General features: G+C 48.0%; 1 protein-coding gene across 2 annotated transcripts in view; it reads right to left on the bottom strand.

Annotated features, from left to right (window-relative positions):
* Positions 1 to 9613: 9613 nt before the first annotated feature.
* Positions 9614 to 27725, bottom strand: part of LOC102370578 (immune-associated nucleotide-binding protein 6-like) — a 33952-nt gene continuing 15840 nt past the window's right edge. Inside the window, exons 8-17 of one of the 2 annotated variants that reach the window (XM_014525116.2) lie at positions 24590 to 24652; positions 23289 to 23351; positions 22010 to 22072; positions 21579 to 21641; positions 20348 to 20410; positions 18679 to 18741; positions 18249 to 18311; positions 15781 to 15843; positions 15350 to 15412; positions 9614 to 12228 (exon numbers count right to left, since the gene is read on the bottom strand). In XM_014525116.2, coding sequence (XP_014380602.1) covers positions 11456 to 12228; positions 15350 to 15412; positions 15781 to 15843; positions 18249 to 18311; positions 18679 to 18741; positions 20348 to 20410; positions 21579 to 21641; positions 22010 to 22072; positions 23289 to 23351; positions 24590 to 24652 — 1340 coding nt within the window. In that variant the 3' untranslated portion in view covers positions 9614 to 11455. The remainder of the gene's footprint in view (positions 12229 to 15349; positions 15413 to 15780; positions 15844 to 18248; positions 18312 to 18678; positions 18742 to 20347; positions 20411 to 21578; positions 21642 to 22009; positions 22073 to 23288; positions 23352 to 24589; positions 24653 to 27725) is intronic. The other variant, XM_025216555.1, reaches the window with a different exon arrangement.

Consider the following 27725-nt stretch of genomic DNA (forward strand, 5'->3'; position numbering starts at 1 on the left):
ACTTGGGATGCCATCCTCAGCTCCATGGTAGCTTTGGCCTGTCTGACTGCCTTCCTACATGCGCAAGCAGAGGAGGTATACTCCTCTTTAGTAATCTCTCCCCATTTCTACTTTTTATATGCCCCAGTTTTATTCTGTAGGCTGCCCTGGATTTCTCTGGTCAGCCAAGAAAGCCTCTTGGCCCCTTTCCTCCCTTTCCTCCACATCAGGATTGTCTCCCTCTGTGCCCGAAGGATCATTTCCTTAAGGCACAGCCACCCTTCCTGGCCTCCCATCTCGCCAAATCTCTTACTCTGCAGTGCATCATAGACTAAATGCCTGAGTTTGCTGAAGTCAGTCTTCCTAAAGTCTAGCATTTCCACCCTACTAGTTACCTTACCCACTCTATGCCTTATGATGAATTCTATTATTTGTTGATCACTGTCCCCCAGGTAACCACTGACCTGTAGGTCTCCTACCATGTCATCCCCTGTTGCCAATACCAGGTCCACTAAGGCATTCCTCCTAGTGGGACCATGTACCTCCTGCATCAGGTGGCGGTCCTGTACACAGGATAGGAAGATAGGAATCTGCATGAATGGTGGGGGTTCATCTAGTCCAACCCTGTGCCTGAGGCAGGAGGATCCCTGTCCAAACTATCCTATACAATTCAAAATCTAAACTTTTTAAAAAAACTACTAGGGGTGCACTGATAAAGATTTTTTGGGCTGATACCAATGGCTGATTATTAATGAGCCATATCAGCTGATACCAATCTGATTGCTGATATGTAGCCCAGAAGCTGGGAGAGCATTGTCATGCTGGTAAGTCTGTGGGGGGTAAGGGGCATGAGGCAAGGAGGGGCTGAAGGGGGCAAATCAATGCCCCTGCAGTGAGGGAGGGGAAGGGGCAGGGGCTAGGGCAGGAGCTGCTTAGCTGGGGTGTGGCAGGATGTGGGATGCAGCTACAGCTCTTAGGCAGGGTGGCTCTCACTGCTGTGCACAGTTCCAGGGAAGGCATGGGGGGCATGTGTCCCCCAGATCTGTTCATGGGGCAAGAGCAGGTTGCCACTGCATGCTTGGAACTGGGCTCCTACCAGCAGGAAATTTGGGCTGGGGTTGTGCTCAGGGTAGGGCAGGCATCAGCAGCACTGGGAGGCGGGGCTACAGGAGGGCTAAGGTGATTTTGGGGGTGGCTGTAGCTTTTCATGTAGGCCCCACTCCCAGCATCACAGCCTCCCACCCAATCCTAAGAACAACCCTGCCCAGCCCCCTCCCGCTGGGAAGAGTCCAGTGATGTCCCCAAGTGTGCAGCAACAGCTCATCCTTGCCCTGTACATAGATCTGTCAGGCATGTGCCTCCCATGTCTCCCCTGGGGATGCGTGCCACCTTGGGCCTCCCAGACAAACCGCAGTTCCATTCTGCACCCAGATTTGCCCCATCTGTGCATCTCCTGCCCCAGCCTCAGCCCCACTCTCTCCTTCACTGTGGGGGCCTCAATCTGTCCCCCCCTTTCCCTCCCCAAGCCCCACCCCTCAACTTACCAGCCAGATGCTGCTCCCTGAGCTTTCCCTTTCTGCACTACTGGCCTCATGCATGCTGTGGCTGCACGCATGCATGGAGCATTTATAGGTGACATTATTGGCCACATCAGTCAAAAAAAGCCAATTGCTGATAATATTGATTTTCCTTTTATCATTGTTAATAAGATATGTATTGGTACACCTCGAAAAACTGCCATTAACCCTGAGACAAGACATAAGAAATAGCCTGTGCCAACCTGCAACAGGTAAAGCAGGGTGACCATGGTGACCAGCTTCTCCAAAAGGCTGTTAATTGATACTGAAGAGAACAGAGGGAAAATCCCTCCCACTGGTTAGGCTTAAGTCTTTATTCTAATGCATATTGAAAATATTGCTTCTGTTTACCAATTATGGTCACCCTTAAGTAGAATTTTCTATTCAAAGATAATATTTTCATTCTTGGGTGGGGGTAGGTTTTGCTCTGAATGTTCCTCTTTTTCCCAGGCTATATTTATTCAATTTAGTTACCCAACTTCCTGATTCATTTTTGTCAGGGGCACTGTTTTACTGTATCTTTTTCACTGGGTGCAAGTCTTGATCACAATTGAAGCTAAGCATGCAGCTTAAACTAAGCACAGAGGTCAAAACCCAGGCCTGAAGGCCTCTGGGTCCCAACAGTCACCATCACCAGGGTGTGGGGATCCAGGGTAGGGAGCAGGAGGCTGCCAGCAGTCTCTGAAGAAGTCTCTGTTTTGCAGCCAACTGGATCAAAGATGGCCAGTGTCAGTGATGAGGAGGTGCTTCCCATTCCAGGCTGTGCTTCCCATTCCTGCATCTCCTGGTCACTTCCTGGTCTGTGCCCACAACTTGGACTCCAACTCTCTGCAGTCCAGCAGGGTGTTCCCTGTGGTGCTTTCTCCAGCTCCAGTTTTGTCAACAAGAAGGAACCTCAGCTCTAGATCCACACAGCTGTGGTTATAATGTAAAATTACAACCCAGCTATGGGTAGGAGATTCAATAACCAAAAAATGATCTTAGATTGTCAGGAGCACATTCAAAAATCTCCCAGCAGTTCTTGTATGTGTATATTTATACAAGACCATAAATGTGTCTGACATTTTGCTGAAGAATAGAAGACAATGGGGCAGACTTTGAATCTGAGATGATTAACATGCCTGATGATGTCCTGAAGCAAATGGCACAACTCCATGTTACACTGAAGCTATGTATGAAAAGGAGAAGCCCCTTTGGGAAACAAGGTGCTGCAGCCTGCAGGTGATGCAGTGCTGAAGCAGAGGGTTTTTGCTTCTTCGCCATTTTGCAATGGGTTTTGGAGTATTCGTTTTCTGGCATCTCCCTGATTTCATGTACACAAGGTTGTACAAATTGGTGCTGCCAAAATAAAAACCACCTTTCCAAAGATTTTGTTTTCCCTGTTTGATTTGCACAATGATTACTGGGTTGTAGTCAAAAGGTGTATCTATAAGTGCATTTAATCATGACTAAATATACAATTTTTGGCAGGGGTCTATATGCCCAGGGAGTCGGCACTAAGGTTAGAGTCAAGTCCCTCAGCCCTGTCATGTACTCCTGTGGCCATGGTGGGCAGCTCAAGCCTCTGGAGACATGGTTGCTACCACTTGGCAGCCATGCTGAAGCCAGAGTCAGATTGCTCACTTGGCAGCCATCTTTGAAACTCTGATTCCTGGCCAATCCTTTCCCTGCCCAGGAGCTCTGTGCCCAGTGTAGGGGCAGCACACAGCAGATCTGTTCTTTCACACCTTGCCTCCCCATGCCAGGGCTCCTCCAGCCATGCCCTACCCCTACCCCTACCCCTGCCAGTGGTGCCCAGTGCCTCACTGCTCCAGTCCTGTCCCTGGCAGTAAACCAGCACCCCACATTCCTGATGGCCATGGTGCTGGCTCTGCTGACCCAAGCAATTCCTACACCAGACTCAGGCCCCAGGACAGCTGTGCACCCACCAATGGGGGCTAAGACACCAACTATAGGAGGCTGTAGCTGATTCCCACCTCCCTAACTCCCCTCTCCAGCCCACCTGCCCCACCACTCACACATCCCCTGCCCCGACCATGCCCAGCAACACTCTCAGTTGTGCACATGGATGAAACAAAGAAACTCCCCCTTCATTATACTCACAACCCCCACCATCATCTCTCCCCTCTCTGTCTTCAACAAACAGAACCCTCTCCTCCCTTCTCCCCTCAACAAACAGAGCCCCTCCACCACCACCACCCCCCCCCACCAACAATAAAAAAAGTACTTACAAATGGAAAACTATATACAAATGGAAAACTATATTTTTTTTTCTTTGAGCCCAGAATACAGGCCCATGGGAGCAGGGCTAGGAGGTAGAACTCTGGGGAAACTGCCTAGCATTCCAGCCTCAGGATATTCCCTCATGGATCCAGAGACTGTGGTGACCCCATTGGGTGGCAGCCTTATGCATGGTCAGGTCTTCAGCCTTGTGGTGTTGGGGAGAGCAGCAGTACCTGGCCCAAGTGGGTGTCAGCTGTCCAGGGCAGGGCCTGGGCCAGAGAGGTGCTTGAGGAGCTCCTCCCAGAGCCAAGTTGAGGTCTCCTGCAGAGCAATGGGTGGGACTATGGGACGCTGCAGGGCTATGGGCAGGGGCTGGTCAGTGGGAGGCATGGACATGGTCACGAAGCCCTGGAGGGTATCCAGGGTTTGGTGGTCAGCACCACCCTGCTGCCAGAGCAGTGTTAGGTGCTCCCATTCCAGGACCTTCATTCAGGCCCAGTGGTCCTACTGTGCCCAGTCCCATGCCTCCACCTGGGGGACAACCCCCTCTTCATTTCTGCTCCCATGCCTGCTGCTCCTCTGTCACCACCCACTAATACCAGCCACTGGATCAGGAGGGTTTGGTCTAGGGTGCATCACTGGTGCAGCTGGCACATCCACATGGCTCCAGTGGTGGATGGCAGTGACCCAGAGCCCACATACCCACTGGGACTGGTGGGATCTCCCCTTATATCCAGATGTTGGCCCTGCAGAGGCAAGAGACAGAAGCCTTTTGTGAGAGTTTGCAACATTTCACAGGTTAGATGCTCTGCACAAGGGACCATGTGCTGCCTGGCCTTAGATCCCAGGTTGGCCTTGCACAGGTGCCCATTGACCATGGTAAGCTGGAGGTTCAGGCCTGGGCCCAGGTGGCTGCTGTCTGAGCCCTGCTTCCGTGCTTTGCTCCTGCAGGCCGGTGATATACTGGGTGCTGTCTTCAGGCAGATTTCCTCCCTAGCCTCTTCCCAGGGTCTGCCAGGCCAAGCTCCTGGCAGCACCTGCTGCTTTGGATCTGGACCCCACCCCCCTGTGCTCCCAGGGCCAGGTTAGGGTCTGCTGTGGGGCAATGGGTGGGACCACGGAGCCCAGCAAGGCCATGGGTAAGGGCCAGGAAGAGTCCCTGGCCCTGTCACCCAGCCCACAGCACCCAGGCTTGGAGTGTGCAGGGCCCCTGGACATCTGGGGCAAGTGGCTGGTTACACCCCTCCCCTCCCCACATGGGGCTTCTCTGGTTAGGTATCCTGGGGTCAATACCCTCACTCTGTCACTTCACCCTGAACATGTCACTGCTGCATTTGCCCTGGGAGGTGTACAATGAGCTGTTTGTGCAGGTGGAGGGATGCCTGAGCCACTATGGCCTGAATCTGCTGTTCCTCCTGGTACTGTGGGGACACCTGCACTCCTGCTTTTGGATCCTGAGCTATGACAGTGTGGGAAGTAAGCCAGGGCTTCTCTCCAACCTGCCTGTACTGCTGCCTGCAGCAGTGCTATATCTCTTTGCTCACTGCTATGGAGAAGGACATCCCCGCTGGCATCAACACCTTCCTCAGCATATGAGAGGCCCATGCCTTCCCAGTTGCAGGGATGCAGGCTGCTGAATAAAGTTCTGAACTGTGTGCTGTAGGTGGGGAACCTGAGATTAGGGGAATGTGGGCGGGCTGTGATCAGGGAGCCGTGGCAGGGCCCAGGGGCAGGAGCGGGGACTGGGAAGGCTCTTCTCCAGTGCAGAACTTAGTATGTGTCCTGGACTGGTGAGGATGGTGGCTTGGCATCGTCCACCCCATTGGTAATGGGTTCCACCTGCACCTTGTGTCCATGGCCTATGGTAATCTGAGGTTTCACTGGAAAATGCTGTTCACTTTTGCTCTATGACCATGGATGCCTTGGCTGATGCCACTTCTTCTGTGGGGCTCCATGCCTCCCCTACACCCCAACCCTTTGAACTTGGGTAAGCTGATTTGGTCTCAGTAGTATCTGGGTGTGCCACAGGCACAGCCTGTTCCTCCTGGAAGAGCTTCCTTTGTGGCTCTTAACAGGACTGTGGTTCTGACAACTTAGACTGAAAAACTGGTCAATGAAGGCAAGGAGCAGTTCTTGATTTTACTCCCGATGTTTTTCTTGGATCTGCCTGGCAACAAAAAACAGGTCCACAGTGCCTCAGGATGGTCAGATGCCACACTGGGTTTTTTGAAGGATCTCCTCAGTGATGGGACAAAGGAGGTTCAGGAGGATGTGGGTCAGGATCTTACCCACAATGGACAGAAGGAAAATTCCCCTGTAGTTCTCACAGTCAGATTTGTCCCCCTTCATTTAGATGGTCATGATGGTCACATTCTTGAGATCCCCAGGGATGTCCTCTTTATCCCAAAGGTGGAGGATGTGCAAGCAACCTTAGATCTCTTCCACATTTAATATAAGAGACTTGGCCTGTCCTTGAACATCACTAAGATGAAGGTGATCCATCAACCTTCACCAGGCCAGCTGAACATCCCTTGTGCTATCTACATAGACAGGGAAACTCTGGAGTATGGGGATACTTTCTGTATCTCAGCAGCCACCTCTCTCAACAGGCTACCATCGAAGAAGAAGTCTGGCACTGGGTCAGCTGTGCCAGTGCCACTTTTTTCAAACTGCAACAAAGTGTCTTCGAAAATAGAGACCTTCAGAAATAGACAAAGGTCCTGGTTTACAAGCCTGTTGTGCTGACCACCCTCATCTACTGCAGTGAAACCTGGACCATCCAGTGATCCCACATTAATACCCTCAAGAGCTTTCACTAGTGCTGCTTGTGTTAAATCCTGGGGGTCAAATGGGAGGACTGCTGGACCAGTGCAAGCATCCTCCGTGAAGCTGTGTCCACCAGCATCAAAGTCTTGCTCTTGAGAAATCAACTCCGATGGACAAGCCACTGTATCCGGATGTCCGAGAACTGCCTCCCTCACCAGATTCTCTTCTCCCAGCTGTCTGTTGGCCAATGCTCAAAGGGCAGCCAAAGTAAATGGTACAAAGACACACTCATATTTGCCCTCAAGCACGGAGGCATCGACACCAATGCCAGGGGGGAGCAAGCTGCTGACCATTTGGTGTGGTGCCATTTGGTCCACTAAGGTGCACACCAATTCAAGGCCCAGTGACCTGATACTGAGACAGAACAGCAGGGGTGGAGGAAGGAGAAGGAGACCAACTCGGGGCTGCAAATCCCACAGCTCCTTCCTTCAACAACTAGAAACTTCACTTCATAAATCTACTGGATATAAAAAATCATGGACTCAATATAGACATTGGATTTATGACACACTATAACCTGCCTGACATCTGACTCCCCAAGTTCCTCTCCACTTTTACCTGCTACACCTCCCTCCCCCCCTCCCCCAGCCTGTCTCTCACCCCCTGGCACCTCAATTTACATTTTCAGTTACTGGCTTTCTTACCAGCATCCCAGCCTCTGGCTTCTTTACTATTCATTCCATCCAGGAAGAGCACACACACCAACTGCAAATGCTTCCTCAGCCTGATGAAGCATTTTTAAACCCAAAAGCTTGCCCCAAAGAACCTTTCCTGCCTTGTGTGTGTTAAGGCAGAGTGGAACGAATGCAGCAGGGATAGTACCCTGTAACAGGGGGCCTTCCCAGTGCTGATTAGATCTCAGCCTGCCCACTTGTTTGTGGGCCAACCTCCCACCACTCTTTCTCCTGCCACAACTTGATGGAAAACTGATTCCCAGGCAGAAGGCTTCCCATTTAGGCCCATCCAGGAACAACAATCCCCTGGAACTTCTCCATTTGATTCTCAAGCTCCTTCTTTATGGGGAACATCTGGCTAAGGATGGTATCACCAGTGCTTCTGGGTTGAGGGTGGGGATCCTGCCTTATCCCCCTGCTCAGCAGACAGAGGCAAAACATCAGGGGAAACTAAGTCACCTTCCCCCACCATGATCCGTGGGCTGGGGAATTGGCTCCATGGCAAGACCCAGAGAGTGGTGGTCGATGGGAGTCAATTGTATTGGTGAGCTGTGACCAGTGGTGTCCCACAAGGCTCTGTCCTAGGGCCTATGCTATTTAACATCTTCATCAATGATATGGATACTGGTGTCAGAAGCGGGCTGGCCAAATTTGCCGATGACACCAAACTCTGGGGTTAAGCATCCACACCTGAGGATAGGAGGGTTATCCAGGCAGATCTGGACAGACTCATGAAATGGGCAGAAAAGAACCTGATGGTGTTCAACACCAAAAAATGCAAGGTTCTCCACCTTGGGAGGAAAAACCTGCAGCATACTTATAGGCTCAGTAGTGCTATGCTGGTTAGCACTACAGATTAAAGGGACTTGGGGGTCATGATTGACCACAAGATGAACATGAGCCTGCAGTGCGATGCTGCGGCTAGTAAAGCGAGCAAAACAATGGCTTGCATCCATAGATGCTTCTCAAGCAAATCCTGGGACATCATTCTCCCACTGTACTCATCCTTGGTGAGGCCACAGCTGGAGTATTGCATCCAGTTTTGGGCTCCACAATTCAAAAAGGATGTGGAGAAGCCTGAGAGAGTCAGGGAAGAGCCACGCACATGATCGGAGGTCAGGAAAACAGACCTTATGATGACAGGCTGAGAGCCATGGGGCTCTTCAACCTGGAAAAGCGCAGGCTCAGGGGTGATCTGGTGGCCACCTATTATTTTATCAGGGGTACTCATCAAGATCTGGGGAAACATCTGTTCACCAGAGCACCCCAAGGGATGACAAGATCGAATGGTCACAAACTCCACTTTGACTGATTCAGGCTGGACATAAGAAAGAACTTCTTCACTGTCTGAGCTCCCAAGGTTTGGAATAGACTGCCTCCGGAGGTGGTTCAAGCACCCACTTTGAATGCCTTCAAGACACATTTGGATGCTTATCTTGCTGGGATCCTATGATCCCTGCTGACTTCCTGCCCCTGGGGCAGGGGGCTGGACTCGATGATTCTCTGGGATCCCTTCCAGCCCAAATGTCTATGAAATCTATGAAATTTCCAAGAAGAGAGAGTAGGAAGAGAGTGACTAGGAAGCCAGCCACTTCAGCCAGTATCTTTCACACGCTGTTGCTTCCAGACAGACAGCTCACAAAAGGGAGAGGAAGGCTTTACAGAGCCTTATATGCTGTTTCTACTCCCCTCCCACAGAGCACTGTGATTGGAAGATAACTTATGGAAAAATCACAGTCACTGGCCAGCTACAGATGTCCGTATGAGAACAGTATTTCCCCTCCTCCTCCCCACCTCCCTCTTCTTAGGTTCTGTTTCCACACAAGACCGCCTTTCTGAATTGCCAAATTGCTGAATCTTCTCCCAATCTTTTCCTAATTTATTTGGATGCTTTGAATGAATCCAGGGCTTTTAATGGGTCTCCCAATTCAATTTGGATTCAATGATTTGGCTGCTGAATCAGGCTGAATCTTCTCCAAATCGAATTGGCGACCAAAGCTTCGCCCATGCTTACTTTCCACTATATTAAGAACTTTCTGAACTCAAATCCAATTTTTTTCCAATCCTTCCTAGTTTCAGTTCATAGAATCATAAAAAATATACCTGGAAGGGATGCCAGGTCACTTTTATTCCAAACCCATGCTTTAGGGAGTATCATCCCAATCCAAACCATCCTTAAATATTTCATGAACAACTGTTACAGGTGATATTCCATCTTAAATATTTCATGAACAACCATCATACAACTACCAAGCATAACACCTTAAACATGAAAAACATCCCTTTAGTTTGCCACAGACACATCACAGAGACAAAGACACTGTTATTGTCCTGATACTGCAAGAACTTTATTGGAATGTGCTTTCATGTATATGAGACAGAACAAACTAGGCCAAAAAATGAATTAAAATATGTTTCATTTATATGATAGTCCTTAGAATTAAATAGTCATCTCTTTTTCAGATTCATAAAATAATATCTAGCTTTCTTGACCATCTTGACAACACATCCAGTACTTCACTGAAAGTTATTTCTTCATCTGAGCTGATAATTTTAGCTAGAGTTAAAAACAGCCTGCATGGCTGTGCAATGGAGACTAAATAACTGGGATCCACTAACAGACAGCAGAACAGCAGAAGAAAAGATAGTTTGACTAGTGCAAATCAAAACAGTTAAAAAGGAGAGAGCATTGTTAACACCTGTGGGATGAAGAGTTTAGAAGGAATCAGATATATTATAATGAGCCATGACATCAATATACTCCGTCAACTGCTGCCTGAATAAAAATGCTGCTGCCATGGGCAGGTACTGTTTTTTGTTTAGATGGAGCAGGAATCAAAGGGGTGGATGGAGGGGGTGCAAATACACCTTGACTCCCTCCACCTCAGCACTGTAGGCTCAAGGACATATTTTCCTCTGTTCTCAGAAGCTGATGAGGCCAGAGCTCTGTCCAGGCAGCAAAACTCCCTTTACCAAGACTGCTTGCCTGCAGGAGGAAGACTGCAATTGAGACAAGCACCATCAATGATGGACAAGCTTGGAATGACATACAGGCCTAGAACCACTTACCAAGGTCATCTGGAAATGCTCACAGTCACCAGTGCTAAACACAAAGGTCTACAAGGGGGCCTCGTGTCACTCTCTTTCTCTTTTGCTTTTCCTATTTCTCCTCTTGGTTCTGTATGTATGAACTTCTCTAACTGTACATTACCACAAATGAACTTTATGGGCACATTGCTGATGTCTTGCAAAATATCAAAATAATTTACACCTTGTTATACCATGTCTGACTGTGAGCTTGAGAGTGTCAGGACCTTATGTTTCATTACAAAGATGCCATGCTTGGTGCTGCAGAATTTGAACTGCTGTGATGATTGAAGATATCACACAGGTCCCTGTACAAGTCTCCAAGGGACTTCCAAGATCCATCCAAGTCTCTGTACAAATTCTGTTCTCTGATACCTGGTAGTAAATCTAAGGTACTGCTCAGAAGCCAGTTAAAACACACAGCTGCAAAACTTCATTGGGAACAACTACATTGGCCCAAATCTGCATTATCCACTTACACAAGTGGAGACCACAAAATCCTAGAGGTGAAACGGGCCTCAGGGGTCATCTGGTCCATGCACCTGGATCCATCCTGCACAAACACATGTCCAACCTCTATTGGAAATTCTCCAACAAAGGACATCCCACAGCTTCTTAGGTAGCTTGTCCCACTGTCCTGATGCTCTTACAGGCAGGAAATACTTCCTGAGACTTTAACTGAATTTGCTTTGCTGTAGAACAAACCTACCTCAGGCACTGCCCTGTGTGGCAAAGAGCAGCCATTTTTGTTGTTCATCACTCTGACAGCCTTTAGACTTGGCGAGACCTGATATAATGTTGTGCTCTTCCCCGCTGTAGCCTCTTCTTCTGCAGAGGGGATAAACTTTGTAAACCCAGGTGAGCTGCAGTTGGAAGCAGACCCAGCAAAGTTAAACTGTTCTGCTGTAAATTTTAGTAAAGAGAAAGTACTAATCACCTGAATTGTGTTTAGTACAAAGGTGCTACACTGATGAGGCACAACAGGCATCTGTTTGATTGGCTCGTAAGCATCAGCACAATAAAAATGATTAACAATAGTAACATTGGGGTGATGCTGGCTGGAGAACTGAGATGACACACAATTAATGTCTAAAGAAGGAAAACAAGAAGGAGAACAATAAGAACTGCAACACAAATAGCAAAAAGAACCCCCAGATATTTTTTAGAGATGCATTTCTCAGCCTGTACCCTGGCTATATTGCATCCTTTCATGTGGTCTCTCAATCTCTCTTCAGTTATGCTTGGTTCCAGATGCATCTTGTTGGAATAATAGCCACCTCCATTCTGCTGGACCATCCTCTGGATCATGTCCATCAGCTCATTAGCCTGCTCATTCTGTTCTTCCCCTGTTGCTCTGTTGTTGAAGGCACAGAATCGCTCCCCACACTTCCGGATCAGGGCCTGAAGATCTTTGTTGCGTAACTGAGTCACATATTCCTTTAGGGACCCATTACCCAAGTCTTCTTTCCGGGTGAATAAGATGATGGTGTGCTTCAGGACTTCCTTCCCAAACACATCCTGGACCCTCTTCACAGCTGCCTTGTCCTCCTCAGTGTAACGGCCCAGCTGGGTCACCAGCACGACTGCGTGGGGTCCTGGCTGGGAGAGTGCGAGGCAGTGCTTGACTTCTTCGTAGATTTCTGCATTGCAGCTGTGGGGGTTAAACAGATCTGGGGTGTCAATCACCATGATTCCTTGTTCCTTGCGCCTGCCTTGTCCTTTCTCACACCTCATGGTTACTGCCTTTGCCCCAAGTTGGGATTTGAACAGGTTCTGCCCAAGGAGGGTGTTTCCAGTTGCACTTCTCCCACCACCGCTTTTGCCAACAAGGATGATTCTCAGTTCTGAGTTCCTGTGGTCACCTGGGGAGGAGGGAACAAGCCTAACAGTCACACATCTGTATAGGCAGGAATTCTGAGTGGGATTGGTATACAATTCTTAATTACCTCAAACTAACACCTTTAGGAGCCAGAAGGCCCAAAGCAAACAGACCACTGGTTCTAAACCAGGGTGCTGTGTCCCACTGGGGTGCCTTGAGACCCTTTGAATGGGTTCTTCAAAGTACCCAACAATGTTAGCTCTGCAAAGTGTGCAAGCAGGATTAAGAAGAGAAATTCAGGGACTGCAGATACCAACCCACAGTTTCAAATCATCCTGCACTGCTGACAGTCTGAGCTGAGCTTTCAGAGCTCTTTGAAACAGAAGATTGGCTTTAGGATTTCTGTGTAGTCAAAAAATGGGTGAAAAATAAGAGCTGGTATTTCTCAAAGGGGCGCACAACGTATCAAGAGGTTCTTTAAGATGGTCAAGGGCACAAGTCTTGAATCTGTGGTTGTCTTTCCATCCCCATCCCTTTGCAGAACCTCACACTTAGCTGCCTCACACTTAATGCCACATACATGTGGGCTCCAAAACATTCATGCTTATACTCTCAGGCGATTCAAGTGCTGAGGCAAGGGACCGAGTCAGAGAGGGTATGGGTGACATTTAAACAAGAGGTAGGGGTTCATTTCATTGTCCAGCCCATTGGAGCCATGACCAAAAATGCTGTCATACTTTTCCCGGGATGACTGGTGGACATCCTCCCCACAAAGTTTATGAACGGCCCAAATAATGCCCTTAACTATGTTAAAATACTACACTAAGGTCTGTATGTCATGCTAAGCTGAGGCTTATTCACAACAGGTAAAATACAAAACATTTACGCTGACTTCACAGGGCAAGCATAGCGAGTCCATCTGAGACAAAACAATGTGGTATCCCTTCCAGTGTATCTTCTATATTCATAAGAATTTCAACCTGGCTCCTAGGTGTCTGGTTACTCCTTAAAACTTTGTTTTTCAGGTTGTTAATCAGTTTCTCGAGATGTTCCAAACCAGATAACCCCTTTTCACTGAAAAAGTAATTCATCCAAATTGAAACTGTTTATATAACAGAATTTTCCCGATCAGTGATGTCTTGCTTATGAAATCACAGAATTAAAAGAATTCATTGAAGAGCCTGGGCTCAGGGTATAAGAAAGCTGTAAATCAGCAAACAGTGTGCTTCAAGAGGGAGAATTCTCTCTGACACCATCCGCTGTTGTTCTCAAGGAACAGGGATTGATTGTCTCTTTTTGGTGCCTGTTTAACCTTCGACTATCATGCTGGGAACTGTGCCTCTCAACAAACCACCCAAGTGCTTTGAAGGAATGGGGAAATCCCATCTCTCTCTGTCTCTCTCTGCCTCTGTTTCTCTCTCTCTTTTTCTCTCTAGGCATAGTTTTGTGAACTTGAATTTTATTAGCTAAGCTTGAGCTAGCTTTCCCCAAATACTCAAATGAACCAGGGTAATATTATAATTGCTCTTGTTTGTGTTTCCTTGCATGGCTATTATCCATATACTTAGCAATAAATAACTTTTATAGTCAAATTGGTGGTAAGTGGGAGTATTTTACTTTCTCTACTTCCCATTCCCCACTTGCTCTGCAGTAATGCTTCTTTTACCTAAGCCAAAGATCATTCTAAATCCCAAAAATATTGTGCAGTCTGCTCATCAAGACGCTACCACTACTAGGACGGATAGGGCAAAAGACTGGGATGCGCTGAGTTTGAGACACTTAAGGGGAATAGCTTGCATAAGCTGATTGACCCACTTTGTCTCAGACATGCCCTAATGAACTGAATGCTGGCCCATGAGTGTGTAAGCTGGACACACAACCTGATTCAAAGATATTCTGTTCCCCTGTGTGCGTGTGTTTGGCTGCATTTTATTCTTGCCCCGATGAACTGATTCCACGCATTTGAGGGTGTCAGCCTGTACATACAGATCAACCCAGCTGGGTCAGGCGTGTCACGTTAATCACTGTGTGCGCGTATGTAACTGATTTGGTGCTGGAGTAACCAAGCAGAATTAAAACTGAGTCCTGCATTATAGCTCCATTGGGGAATGCGGATTTGCAGAAGAGAGAGATACAGCTCGATTTCAAAAAACAAGTGATATAAGCAGCACATGGATAGAATTAGACAGACCCTAGAAATAAACCTGTAATAAATAATGGCACCCGTAACAAAGCTGGTAACAGACAATTCTCATCTGTGAGTTCCTGTGGTCCCGCAGGGTGTGCGAATAAACCTCATGGTCACAACATCTCTGCACAGGCAGGAAAGATAAATGAAATCGATATACAATTCTTAATTACCCCAAGCAACCAGTCTGTATGCTGGGGTCAAGAGGCCTAGAACAAACAGATGACCAATTCTCAACCAGGGTGCTGAGGCCCTCTTGGGTGCCTTCAGAATCTTTGAAGGGTTCTTCACGGTGCCCTACAACGTTAGCACTGTCAGTGTGCAAGCTCAATTCAGAAGATAAACCCAGGGACTGTAAATAGCAATCCACAGAGGTCAAACCATGCTTCCCTGCTGAAAGTAGTAGCTCAAATATCTGAGCTCTTGGCAACAGAAGACTTGCACTAGGGTTTGCGTGCAGTCAAAAAAATAGTGAAAAGTAAGAGCTGGCATTTTCCAAGGGGGCCTAGACTGTATCAAGAGCTTCTTTGAGATGGTGGGGGACAAGGGACAAGACCCATCGCTTTGCCTCATACCAGCTGCCACATACACATGGGCCCCAAAAGATATGTGAATCTTTTATGTGAATGGCCAGCTCTCTCAGGCCATTCAAGTGCCCAGAATTCATTTCCCCCATTAGCGGTTTGATCATTGGGACAGAGCCAAAATTGGAGAAGGGAGATTTAACCTTACCTGCTGTGGAACTAGCTTTTTTACTACCACTGGTGCTCTGACAAAAGAGCAGGATGATGGGAAGCTGCCTTGATAAGCTTTGTTGGCTGAGCCAGAAGAAGGTCAGATGGTCACATGAGTTTGTTTTCCCAGAGTGGGGAAACCAGTAGTGTCTGGTAGAGGTGCACAGAGGTACAGTGATGACCTGTTCCCAGTCAGGGGTCAGAGGATTATGCAAAGGAGATCTGAAAGTGGTTAGACTTACCCGAGGTGAGGTCTGGCACAGGAGTGTCACTTTCCGATTCATGTGGCATTTCTTGAGCTTCACCTAGAAGGGAAAGGAGAAGCAGAGAATTGGCTAATGGGATCTGCCCCAAGAAGACAGGGTTTCCTCTCCAGTGGGGACGAAATAGCGGTACTGAGCCAAGAGGCTGTGTTCCCTGTCTAACCTGCTGCAGAACTGGCCATTTCACTCCTACTGCTGCTCTGACAAAAGAGCAGGATGATGGGACACTGCCTTGATAGGCTTTGGTGGCTGAGCCAGAAGGCAAAGGCCAAGGGGTCAAGTGAGTTGGTTTTCCTGGAGAGGGGAAACTGGTAGGGGCTTGCGCACTTGCACAGAGGTGCAGTGATGACCCGACCGCAGTTGGGGATCAAAGGATTGCACATAGGAGATCTAAGAGTGCTGAGACTTACCCGAGGTGACATCTGGTACAAGAGTGTCATAATCTGGTGAATGAGGCATTTCATGAGCATTGCCTAGAAGGGGAAGGAGAAGCAAAGAATTGGCTAAGGGGATCTGCCCCAGGAAGATGGGGTTTCCTCTCCAGTGCAGACAAAATACCAGGACTGAGCCATGTTTTATTGTCACTTGCATGCAAGTTAATATGGAGTAGCACTCAGACTCCAGTTTTTAATTCAATGCTGACTGTGTGGTATGCACTAGCATAACTAGAGAAGGAATTTACTCGGAAATTAAAAAGGGTGCATAGAGCTCAGGATGGATGAAAACTGGGGCCTCCTAGGATGTCAGTCGAATTAAAGAAAATGAGCAGTGCCACAGGTACAAGACAACTTACAGGAACTCATAAGACTGTGTTGGAGTACTAAAGGAAGACACTAGCCAAAGTATTTTACCTCAGAACAGCTGGCGTGGCAAGGGCAGGGTAGGGGAATAGAGCAGTCCTGCGACTCATTCCATGCAAATCCCCAAGCCTTTAGCTGGGCAGGCAAGCATAACTAGCCACATGGCATGGGGAAAGAGCTTCTGCCCACATTTCAGCCAAATAGCCTAATGGATGGGGAACCTGCCCATACTATGGGGACCTGTGATTTGGGACCCCGGTAGTCAGAGAACCTTTGAACCCATATTCCCCTCTTCCTAGCTATGCATTCTGGGATACGAACCAACCTTCTTATTCTGTGCCAGGACAATGGCCCTGGCTTCAACTCCCTTCTGGAGGCTGGAACGGAGTCTGAGATCCCTGAGGCTCTCCAGGCCTTTCCTGCTAGCAAAGATCAGTGAACTCCACTGATAAGTGTGTTCATTCCTGCGCCACCCACAATGCGCATGCCCACCACTCTGGTGTCATGTTACTGCTGTCATTTGTTACTCCATGAGTTCAGTCATAAGACTGTAAGGTTAGTGTCACAACCAAATTAAGTAGTGCCCATGTCACAGGCAAGTAAAACCATTCAAAACAGTTTTTTTCTGCACTAGGTTAACTAAGGGTTAACAGAAATGATAGTAACAGCCTCCTTTGCGCATGTCAAAAAGAAATTTATTACTGCGCCACTAACAGAGATAAAAACTCTTGCTTTTTGTGCTGTACATAAATCATTATAATTGGTCAGAGAAAACAGGGAGTTACCCTATGATAATGCCTGAGCGAAAACCGCTATAGTAATTGGTGATTCTAATTAAATTTATGACATGGTGAAAAGCAATTGGCTAGTATACAAATAAAACCCGTCTTCACTTCCGTGAAGTGGGAGACCTCCGCGCACACACCTGAAAAACCTCTGAACGTATGCGTGAGAGTAACTGACAAAGTGATCACTTGTCAGTTTCCCCCGTCTTCGACCTTATCTCAGACGTAATCGACGACCCCGGCCCGACATTCTGCACGATACGGAACTCCCATGGAGACCGACCTACGAACCCTAAGCTGTAACTAACCAAGTATCTTTGACCTCCATCTTTCACCACCTTGATGGAGTAAGTAAATAATCTTGCTTTGCAACCGATAAGCGTCCGCCTAATTAATTCCACTCCAAGCATCACAAGTACCCGCCCAACGGCCTCTAAGGCTTCCCCCCGTTGCTGCAGTAACTGGCAGCGACAGTTAGGAGGGACTTCACATGGTCATCTAGTCCAGCCCCATGTTCCAGGCAGGATTCTTTCTTATTAACAAACCATCACAGCCAAGCATCTGTCCAACACAGGATCATAGGAAAGTAGGGTTGGAAGGGACTTCTGGTGTCATTGTATCAGAGACCTTGATTTAATGTGGCAGCAGCAGGATCTCAAGGAATGGTGTGATAGGAGTTGATAAGGGCTGCACATAAGTGTGTTAAAGGTGGAATTTGACCTGGCCCTGGGTCGTTCTGTCATAAGTTACTTGGTCTGTGCAGATACAAATCTTAGGCGCTTGACTTGGCAACCTTAATCATCAGAGTGTATCAAGAGGTTATTTGAGATGGTCAAGGGGACAAGTCTTGAGTCTTTCCATCCCCATTATTTTGCAGAACCTCACAATTAGCTGCCCCAAACTTTCTGCCACATACATGTGGGCCACAAAACACATGTGCCAGCCCTCTCAGGCCATTCAACTGCCCAATATTTATGTCCCTCATTAGCAGTTTGATCATTTGCACAGGGCCACTATTAGAGAAGGCTGATGAACCACTGTCTCACCTGCTGTGGAACTAACCTTTTTACTCCCACCAATGCTCTGACAAAAGAGCAGGATGATGGGAAGCTGCCTTGATAGGATTCAGTAGCTGAGCCAGAAGGAAAAGGCCCGGGGGTCACGTGACTTTGTTTTCCCTGAGTGGGGAAGCTGGTAGTGGCTGGTAGAGGTGCACAGAGGTACAGTGCTGACCTGTTCCCAGTCGGGGGTCAGAGGATAATGCAGAAGAGATCTGAAAGTGGTGAGACTTACCTGAGGTGAGGTCTATCACAGAAGTGTCACTGTCCAGTGAATGTGACATTTCTTGAGATTTACCTAGAAGGGGAAGGAGAAGCAGAGAATTGGCTAATGGGATCTGCCCCGGGAAGACAGGGTTTCCTCTCCAGCGGGGACAAAATAGCGGGACTGAGCCAAGGGGCTGTGTTACCTGTATTACCTGCTACAGAACTGGTCTTTTTACTCCCACCACTGCTCTGAGAAAAGAGGAGGATGATGGGAAGCTGCCTTGATAGGCTTCAGTGGCTGAGCCAGAAGGAAAAGGCCTGGGGGTCACGTGAGTTTGTTTTCCTGGAGAGGGAAACTGGTAGGGGCTTGCACAGCTGCACAGAGGTGCAAGGATGACCCGACCCCAGTCAGGGATCAGAGGTTTGCACAGAGGAGATGTGAGAGTGATGAGACTTACCCGAGGTGATGTCTGGCACAAGAGTGTCACAATCTGGTGAATGCGACATTTCATGACCATTACCTAGAAGGGCAAGGAGAAGCAAAAAATCGGGTAAGAGGATCTGCCCCAGGAAGATGGGGTTTCCTCTCCAGCGCAGCAAAGTACCAGGACTGAGTCAGTTATATTGGTGATGTTTTATTGTCACTCCCATGCAAGTGATTATGGAGTAGCACTGGGACTCCAGTGTTTAAATCAGTGCCAACCATGTGGTATACATGAGCGTAACCAGAGAAGGAATTTACTCGGAAATTAAAAAGGGTGCATAGAGCTAAGGATGGATCAAAATTGGGGCCTCTTAGGATATCAGTCCAATTAAAGAAAAAGTGCAGTGCAGAGGTACTAAACACTTTACAGGAACTCATAAGACTGTGTTGGTGAACTAAGGCAAGACACTAGTTGAAGTATTTCACCTCAGAACAACTGGCTTGGTAAGGGCACGGTGGGTGGATTGAGCAGTCCTGTGACTGCTGGTGTGGCTATCTGTGTTGTAATGATACCAACAGATTCACCTCCTGACACTTCTTAACACTTACAGTTTTCTTCAACATCATGTGTGTGCCAGGTGAGTACTAAAATGATAAGCAATTCCTGGCAAGATTGTATGCAGCACATTTTCCTATGTGGGCACCACAATGCTACAATCACATTGCTAAATGTTTGGACGCTGCCCAGTTACATCCCTCACCCCCTTTGTTAAAATAAAATGGATTGTTCCTGCCTCCACTTTAACTCATGCAGCTTTTAGACCTTTAACTTACAAAGAAGATTCCTGATGCAGCCAGTACAAGAGGCACCAGGACACTAGGGACATGAGAGCTGCCTGGAGGGGTCTGAGTCAACTTAGTCTCCATTTCAATCCAAGTTCCATGCAACCCCCAGGCCCTTAGGTGGGAAGACAAGCATAACTACTCACATGGAAGGGGGAGAAAGCTTTTACCCACTTTTCAGCCAAATATTCTAATGGGTGGGGCACCTGCCCATATTACTGGGGAGCTGTGATTTGGGACACTTGTAGTTAGAGAACCTTTGAAACCATATTTTCCTCTTCCTAGCAATGCATTCTGGGATACGTGCCCACAGTCTTGTTCTGTGCCAGGACAATGGCCCTGTCTTCAACTCCCTTCTGGAGGCTGGAACGGAGTCTGAGATCCCTGAGGCTCTCCAGGCCCTTCCTGCTAGCAAAGATCAGGGAACTCCCCTGATAAGTGCATGCATTCCTTCCAGCAATAATACCAATGTCCACCAGGCTGCTGCCATGTTGCTGCTGTCATTTCTTACTCCATGAGCTCAGTTGTAAGATTGTAAGGTGAGAAGGGACTTCACATAGTCATCTAGTCCAACCCCATATTCCAGGCAGGATTCTTCCTTATTAAACCATTCCGGCCCAGTGTCTGTTCAACTGGCCTTTTGATTACCACTGACAAAAGAGCAGTATGATGGAAAGCTGCCTTGATCGACTGTGTTGTCTGGGCCAGATGGAAATGGCTCGGGAGTCAGGTGAGTTTGTTTTCCTGGAGAGGGGAACCCAGGAGCAGCTTTTGCAGCTGCACAGAGGTGCAGTGGTGACCTGACCCCAGTATGGGATTAGAGGCTTTTGCTGAAGAGATCTGAAAATGGTGAGACTTACCCAAGGTGAGGTCTGGCACAAGGGTGTCAGAGTTCAGGGACTGCAAAGTTTCATGAGCATTACCTAGAAGAGGAAGGAGAAGCAAACACTTGGCTATGGGGATCTGCCCCAAGAAGACGGGATTTCCTGTCTAGTGTAGACAAAATACCAGGACTGAGCCAGGGGGCTGTTAGATTGGTTATGGTGTACGGTCCTTCCCATGTAAGTTAACACGGAGTAGCACTGGGATTGATTGTCTCTTTTTGGTGCCTGTTTAACCTTCGACTATCATGCTGGGAACTGTGCCTCTCAACAAATCACCCAAGTGCTTTGAAGGAATGGGGAAATCCCATCTCTCTCTGTCTCTCTCTGCCTCTGTTTCTCTCTCTCTTTTTCTCTCTAGGCATAGTTTTGTGAACTTGAATTTTATTAGCTAAGCTAAGAGCTAGCTTTCCCCAAATACTCAAATGAACCAGGGTAATATTATAATTGCTCTTGTTTGTGTTTCCTTGCATGGCTATTATCCATATACTTAGCAATAAATAACTTTTATAGTCAAATTGGTGGTAAGCGGGAGTATTTTACTTTCTCTACTTCCCATTCCACACTTGCTCTGCAGTAATGCTTCTTTTACCTAAGCCAAAGATCCTTGTAATTCCCAAAAATACTGTGCAGTCTGCTAATTAAGACACTACCACTACTAGGATGGATAGGGCAAAAGACTGGGACGCTCTGAGTTTGAGACACTTAAGGGGAATAGCTTGTATAGGCTGATTGACCCACTTTGTCTCAGATGTGCCCTAATGAACTGAATGCTGGCCCATGAGCGTGTCAGCTGGACACAACCTGATTCAGAGGTATTCTGTTCACCTGTGTGCGTGTGTTTGACTGTGTTTTAATCTTGCCCCGATGAACTGATTCCAGGCATATGAGGGTGTCAGCCTGTACATACAGATCAACCCAGCTGGGTCAGGCATATCACGTTAACCTGTGTGTGTGTCTATGTATCTAACTGATTTGGTGGCTGGAGTAACCGAGCACAATTGAAACTGAGTCCTGCATGATAGCTCCATTGGGGAATGAGGATTTGCAGAAGAGAGAGATACAGCTCGATTTAAAAACACAAGTTACACAAGCAGCACATGGATAGAATTAGACAGACCCTAGAAATATACCCCTAATAAATGATGACCTGTTCCCAGTTGGGGGTCAGAGGATTATGCAGAGGAGATATGAAAGTGGTGAGACTTACCCGAGGTGAGGTCTGGCACAGGAGTGTCACTATCCGGTTCTTGTGGCATTTCTTGAGCTTCACCTGGAAGGGAAAGGAGAAGCAGAGAATTGGCTAATTGGATCTGCCCCAAGAAAACAGGATTTCCTCTCCAGTGGGGACAAAATGCTTGGACTGAGCCACGGGGCTGTGTTAGCTGCCTTACCTGCTGCAGAACTGGCCATTTTACTCCCACCACTGCTCTGAGAAAAGAGCAGGATGATGGGAAACTGCCTTGATAGGCTTTGGTGGCTCAGCCAGAAGGCAAAGGCCAAGGGGTCACGTGAGCTTGTTTTCCGTGAGTGGGGAAACTGGTAGTGGCTGGTAGAGGTGCACAGAGGTACAGTGATGACCTGTTCCCAGTTGGGGGCCAGAGGATTATGCAGAGGAGATATGAAAGTGGTGAGACTTACCCGAGGTTAGGTCTGGCACAGGAGTGTCACTGTCCGGTTCATGTGGCATTTCTTGAGCTTCACCTAGAAGGGAAAGGAGAAGCAGAGAATTGGCTAAGGGGATCTGTCCCCAGGAAGATGGGGTTTCGTCTCCAGTGCAGACAAAATACCGGGACTGAGCCAGTTATATTGGCGATGTTTTATTGTCACTCCCATTCAAGTGATTATGGAGTAGTACTGGGACTCCAGTGTTTAATTCAATGCCGACTGTCTGGTATACATGAGCGTAACCAGAGAAGGAATTTACTCGGAAATTAAAAAGGGTGCATAGAGCTAAGGATGGATCAAAATCGGGGCCTTTTAGGATGTCAGTGCAATTAAAGAAAATGAGCAGTGCCACAGGTACGAGACAACTTACAGGAACTCATAAGACTGTGTTGGTGTACTAAAGGAAGACGCTAGCTAAAGTATTTCACCTCTGAACAGCTGGCGTGGTAAGGGCAGGGTAGGGGGATTGAGCAGTCCTGTGACTGCTCTTGTGGCTATCTGTGTTGTAACGAAAACCAACAGATCCACCTCCCGATACTTATCAACACTTTCAGTTTTCTTCAACATCATAGGTGTGCCCGGTGAGAGTCAAAACAATAAGCAAGTCCTGGCCAGATTGTATGAACACATTTTCCTATGTGGCCACCACGATTCTACAGTCACATTGCTAAATGTTTGATCTTGCCCAGTTTCACCCCCGCCACCTTTGTTAAAATAAGTTGGATTGCTCCTGCCTCCACTGCAATTCATGCAGCTTTTAGACCTTTAACTTACAAAGAAGATCCCTGAAGCAGCCAGTACAAGAGGCACCAGGACACTAGGGACATGAGAGCTGCAGGGAGTGGTGTAAGTGGACTTACTCTCCATTTCAATCCAAATTCCAAGCAAATCCCCAAGCCTTTAGCTGGGCAGACAAGCATAACTAGTCACATGGCATGGGGAGAAAGCTTCTACCCACCTTTCAGCCAAACAGCCTAATGGGTGGAGCACCTGCCCATACTACTGGGGACCTGTGATTCTGGGATATGATCCCACATTCTTGTTCTTGACAACAGAGTAGGATGATGGGAAGCTGCCTTGATAGGCTTCAGTAGCTGAGCCAGAAGAAGGCCTGCAGGTCATGTGAGTTTGTTTTCCCAGAGTGGGGAAACCAGTAGTGGCTGGTAGAGGTGCACAGAGGTACAGTGATGAACTGTTCCCAGTTGGGGGTCAGAGGATAATGCAGAGGAGATATGAAAGTGGTGAGACTTACCTGAGGTGAGGTCTATCACAGAAGTGTCACTGTCCGGTGAATGCGGCATTTCTTGAGATTTACCTAGAAGGGGAAGGAGAAGCAGAGAATTGGCTAATGGGATCTGCCCCGGGAAGATTTCATAGACTTCATAGACATCAGGGCTGGAAGGGACCTTGGAAGATCATCGAGTCCAGCCCCCCGCCCAAAGGGCAGGAAGTCAGCTGGGGTCATAGGATCCCAGCAAGATAAGCATCCAGTTTCATCTTGAAGGTGTTCAATGAAGGCGCTTGAACCACCTCCGGTGGCAGGCTGTTCCAGACCTTGGGGGCTCGGACAGTAAAGAAGTTCTTCCTTATGTCCAGCCTGAAACGATCTTGAAGTAGTTTGTGACCATTCGACCTCGTCATCCCTTGGGGCGCTCTAGTGAACAAAAGTTCCCCCAGGTGCTGGTGGTCACCCCTGATAAACTTGTAGGTGGCCATCAGATCACCCCTGAGCCTGCGCTTTTCCAGGCTAAAGAGCCCCAGGGCTCTCAGCCTGTCATCGTAGGGTCTGCTTCCCTGACCTCTGATCATGCGCGTGGCTCTTCTCTGGACTCTCTCAAGCTTCTCCACATCCTTTTTGAATTGTGGAGCCCAAAACTGGACGCAGTACTCCAGCTGCGGCCTCACTAAGGCCGAGTACAGGTGGAGAATGACGTCCCGGGATTTGCTTGAGAAGCATCTATGGATGCAAGCCAGCGTTTTGGTCGCTTTACTAGCCGCCGCATCGCATTGCAGGCTCATGTTCATCTTGTGGTCAATGATGACCCCAAGTCTCTTTCTTCCATAGTGCTAGCCAACATAGCACTGCCGAGCCTATAAGGATGCTGCGGGTTTTTTTCCCAAGGTGGAGAACCTTGCATTTTTCGGCGTTGAACACCATCAGATTCTCGTCTGCCCACTTGCTGAGCCTGTCCAGGTCAGCCTGGATCACCTGCCTGTCACTGGAGAGGAAACCCTAAGACAGGGTTTCCTCTCCAGTGGGGACAAAATAGCAGGACTGAGCCAAAGGGCTGTGTTCCCTGTCTTACATGCTGCAGAACTGGCCTTTTTACTCCCACCACTGCTCTGAGAAAAGCGCAGGATGATGGGAAGCTACTTTGATAGGCTTCAGTGACTTAGCCAGAAGGAAAAGGCCTGGGGGTCATGTGAGTTTAATTTTCCTGGAGAGGGAAACTGGTAGGGGCTTGCACAGCTGCACAGAGGTGCAAGGATGACCCGACCCCAGTCAGGGATCAGAGGTTTGCACAGAGGAGATGTGAGAGTGATGAGACTTACCCGAGGTGATGTCTGGCACAAGAGTGTCACAATCTGGTGAATGCGGCATTTCATGACCATTACCTAGAAGGGCAAGGAGAAGCAAAAAATTGGGTAAGAGGATCTGCCCCAGGAAGATGGGGTTTCCTCTCCAGTGCAGACAAGTTAGATTGGCTATGTTTTATTGTCACTCCCATGCAAGTGATTATGAAGTAGCACTGGGACTCCAGTGTTTAAATCATTGCTGACTGTGTGGTATACACAAGTGTAACGGAGAAGGAATTGATTCAGAAATTAAAAAGGGCACATATAATTAAGGATGGATCAAATTTGGGGTCAGTGATGTGGTCAGCCCAATTAAAGAGAACGTGCATTGCTGCAGGTACTAGACAATCTACAATAACTCATAAGACTGTGACAGTGTACTAAGCAAAGACTCTAATCCAAGAATTTCACCCAGAGCAGCTGGAGTGGTAATGGCAGAATGGAGGGATTGAAAAGCCCTAAGAGGCCAGGTGGCTATCGTTGTTGCAATGAAAACCAACAGATCAACCTCCCGGTCTTTATGTTTTCGTTTGGTTTTATTTGGCGTCAAAGGTGTGCCAGGTTGGGACCAAGAAGAAAAAGCAAGTCCTCAGTGGTTTGGCTGCAACATATTTTTCTATTCCAGCTTTTAAAACTTTAGCTTACAAAAAAGATCCCTCATGCAGCCAGTACAAGTGACACCAGGGTAGTAGAGATATGAGTGCTCCATGGAGGGGTCTAAGTCGACTTACGCTCCATTTCAATCCAAATACCATGCAAGTCCCCAAGCCTTTATCTGGGGGACAAGTATACCTAGTCACATGGCATGGGGAGAAAGCTTCCACCCACTTTACAGCTGGACTGGACTCTGAGATCCCTGAGGCTCTCCAGGTCTTTCATGTTAGCAAATATCAGTGAACTCCCCTGATAAGTGTGTGCATTCCTCCCTCCTACACCCAATATGCATGTCCACCAGGTGGTGGATGTTGTCATGCTACTCCTGTCATTTGTTACTCCATGAGCTCAGTCGTAAGACTGTAAGGCGAGGAAGGACTTCACATGGTCATCTAGTCCAGCTCTCTGCTACAGGCAAGATTGTCTCTGATTAAACCAGCCCATCCAAGTCCAACACAGGGTTGCACTGACTTTTGAGCGCTTTACTTGGCAACCTTAATCATCATCTTTTTAACTCTTGCAAGGGTTTTCAGCCTTGTGAGACTCCTGCTGCCCCTTAACACCATTGAACAATGTCAGCTTTCAGCTTGCATGTGTTTTTTTCCTTATGGAAATATACTAGAGCATGTCTTTGGCTGCAAATTTCTCAGAAGAACCAGAGCAGGCCACAAGGTGTTTGTCACTGTGGCTTCCTATTTGCAGTTTCTGGGGTCCTTCTGTAAAGCATGTGCAGGCATTCACACCCTTCACAGGGCAGCTTATGTTGGTGCCTGACTTATTGGTAGGGTCCTTCATTGCAGGTGTGGGGGTTAAATAGGTCTGGGGTGTTGATCACCACGATTCCATGTCACATCTGCATGCCTTGCCCTGTTTCACACCTCACGGTTACTGCACTTGCCCTCAGTGAGGACTTGAACTGGTTCTGTCTAAGGAGGGTGTTTCCTTCTCCTACCACCATGCTTTTGCCAACAAGGACGCTTCTCAGGTCTGAGTTCCTGTGGTCCCCTGTGGGGTGGGAACAAGTCTGATGGTCACAACATCTCTGCACAGGCAGGAACAGTGAATGGAAAAGGTATGACATTTTAATTACCCAAAGCAACTATGCTATAGTGGGGCCCAGAGGCCCGAAGTAAACAGACCACCAATCCTCAACTAGGGTGATGTGGGCCTCTGGGTTGCCTTGAGACACTATTAAGTGTTTTTCAGGGAGCCCTACTATGTTTTTACTATGAGGTGTGCAAGGCAGATTCAGAAGATAATCCCAGGAATTTTAGACTGGAATCCACAGTGTTCAAACTATCCTGCTCTGCTACAGTCTGAGATGAGCTATCTGAGCTCTTCACAACTAAAGTCTTGCTCTAGGATTTGTGTGTAGTCAAAAGATGAGTGAAAGCTAAGAGCTGGCATTTTCCAAAGGGGCCGGAGTGTATTAAGAGGTTCTTTGAGATGGTCAAAGGGACAAGTCTTGAGTCTATGTTTGTCTTTCCATCCCCACCACTTTGCAGAACCTCACGCTTAGCTGCCTCACTCTTGCTGGCACGTACACGTGAGCTCCATAACATACATGCCAACCCTCTCAGGCCACTCATGTGCCCAAAATTCGTCTCCCTCATTAGCCATTTCAGCATTCTGACAGGGCTGCAGTCATGCCCTGGCATGATTGGAGAAGGCAGATGAACCATTCTCTTACTTGCTGTGGAAATGGCCTTTTGATTCCCACCGATGCTCTCACCAAAGAGCAAGATGATGGGATGCTGCTTTGACAGGCTTCGGTGGCTGACCCAGAAGGAAAAGGACCAGGGGTTAGGCAAGTTTGTTTTTCTGGAGAAGGGAAACCAGCAGCAGCTGCACAGAGGTACAGTGATGACCTAACCCCAGTCAGGGATGAAAGGATTGTGCAGAGGTGATCTGAAAGTGGGTAGATTTACCCAAGGTGAGGCCTTCCAAGAAAGCATCACAGTTGGGTGGATGGGGCATTTCGTGTGCATTACCTAGAAGGGGAAGGAAAAGCAGACAATTGGCTAAGGGGAGCCACCCCTTGGACCAATACTCTTCAATATCTTCATCAGCGACTTGGACGAGGGAGTGAAGTGTACTCTGTCCAAGTTTGGGGATGACACAAAGCTGTGGGGAGAAGTGGACACGCCGGAGGGCAGGGAACAGCTGCAAGCAGACCTGGACAGGTTGGACAAGTGGGCAGAAAACAACAGAATGCAGTTCAACAAGGAGAAATGCAAAGTGCTGCACCTAGGGAGCAAAAATGTCCAGCATACCTACTGCCTAGGAAATGACCTGCTGAGTGGCACAGAAATGGAAAGGGATCTTGGAGTCCTAGTGGACTCCAAGATGAACATGAGTCGGCAATGTGACGAAGCCATCAGAAAAGCTAATGGTACTTTATCGTGCATCAGCAGATGCATGACGAATAGATCCAAAGAGGTGATACTTCCCCTCTATC

Source organism: Alligator sinensis, unplaced genomic scaffold (assembly GCF_000455745.1).
Source record: "Alligator sinensis unplaced genomic scaffold, ASM45574v1 scaffold524_1, whole genome shotgun sequence".
Classification (NCBI taxonomy): domain Eukaryota; kingdom Metazoa; phylum Chordata; order Crocodylia; family Alligatoridae; genus Alligator; species Alligator sinensis.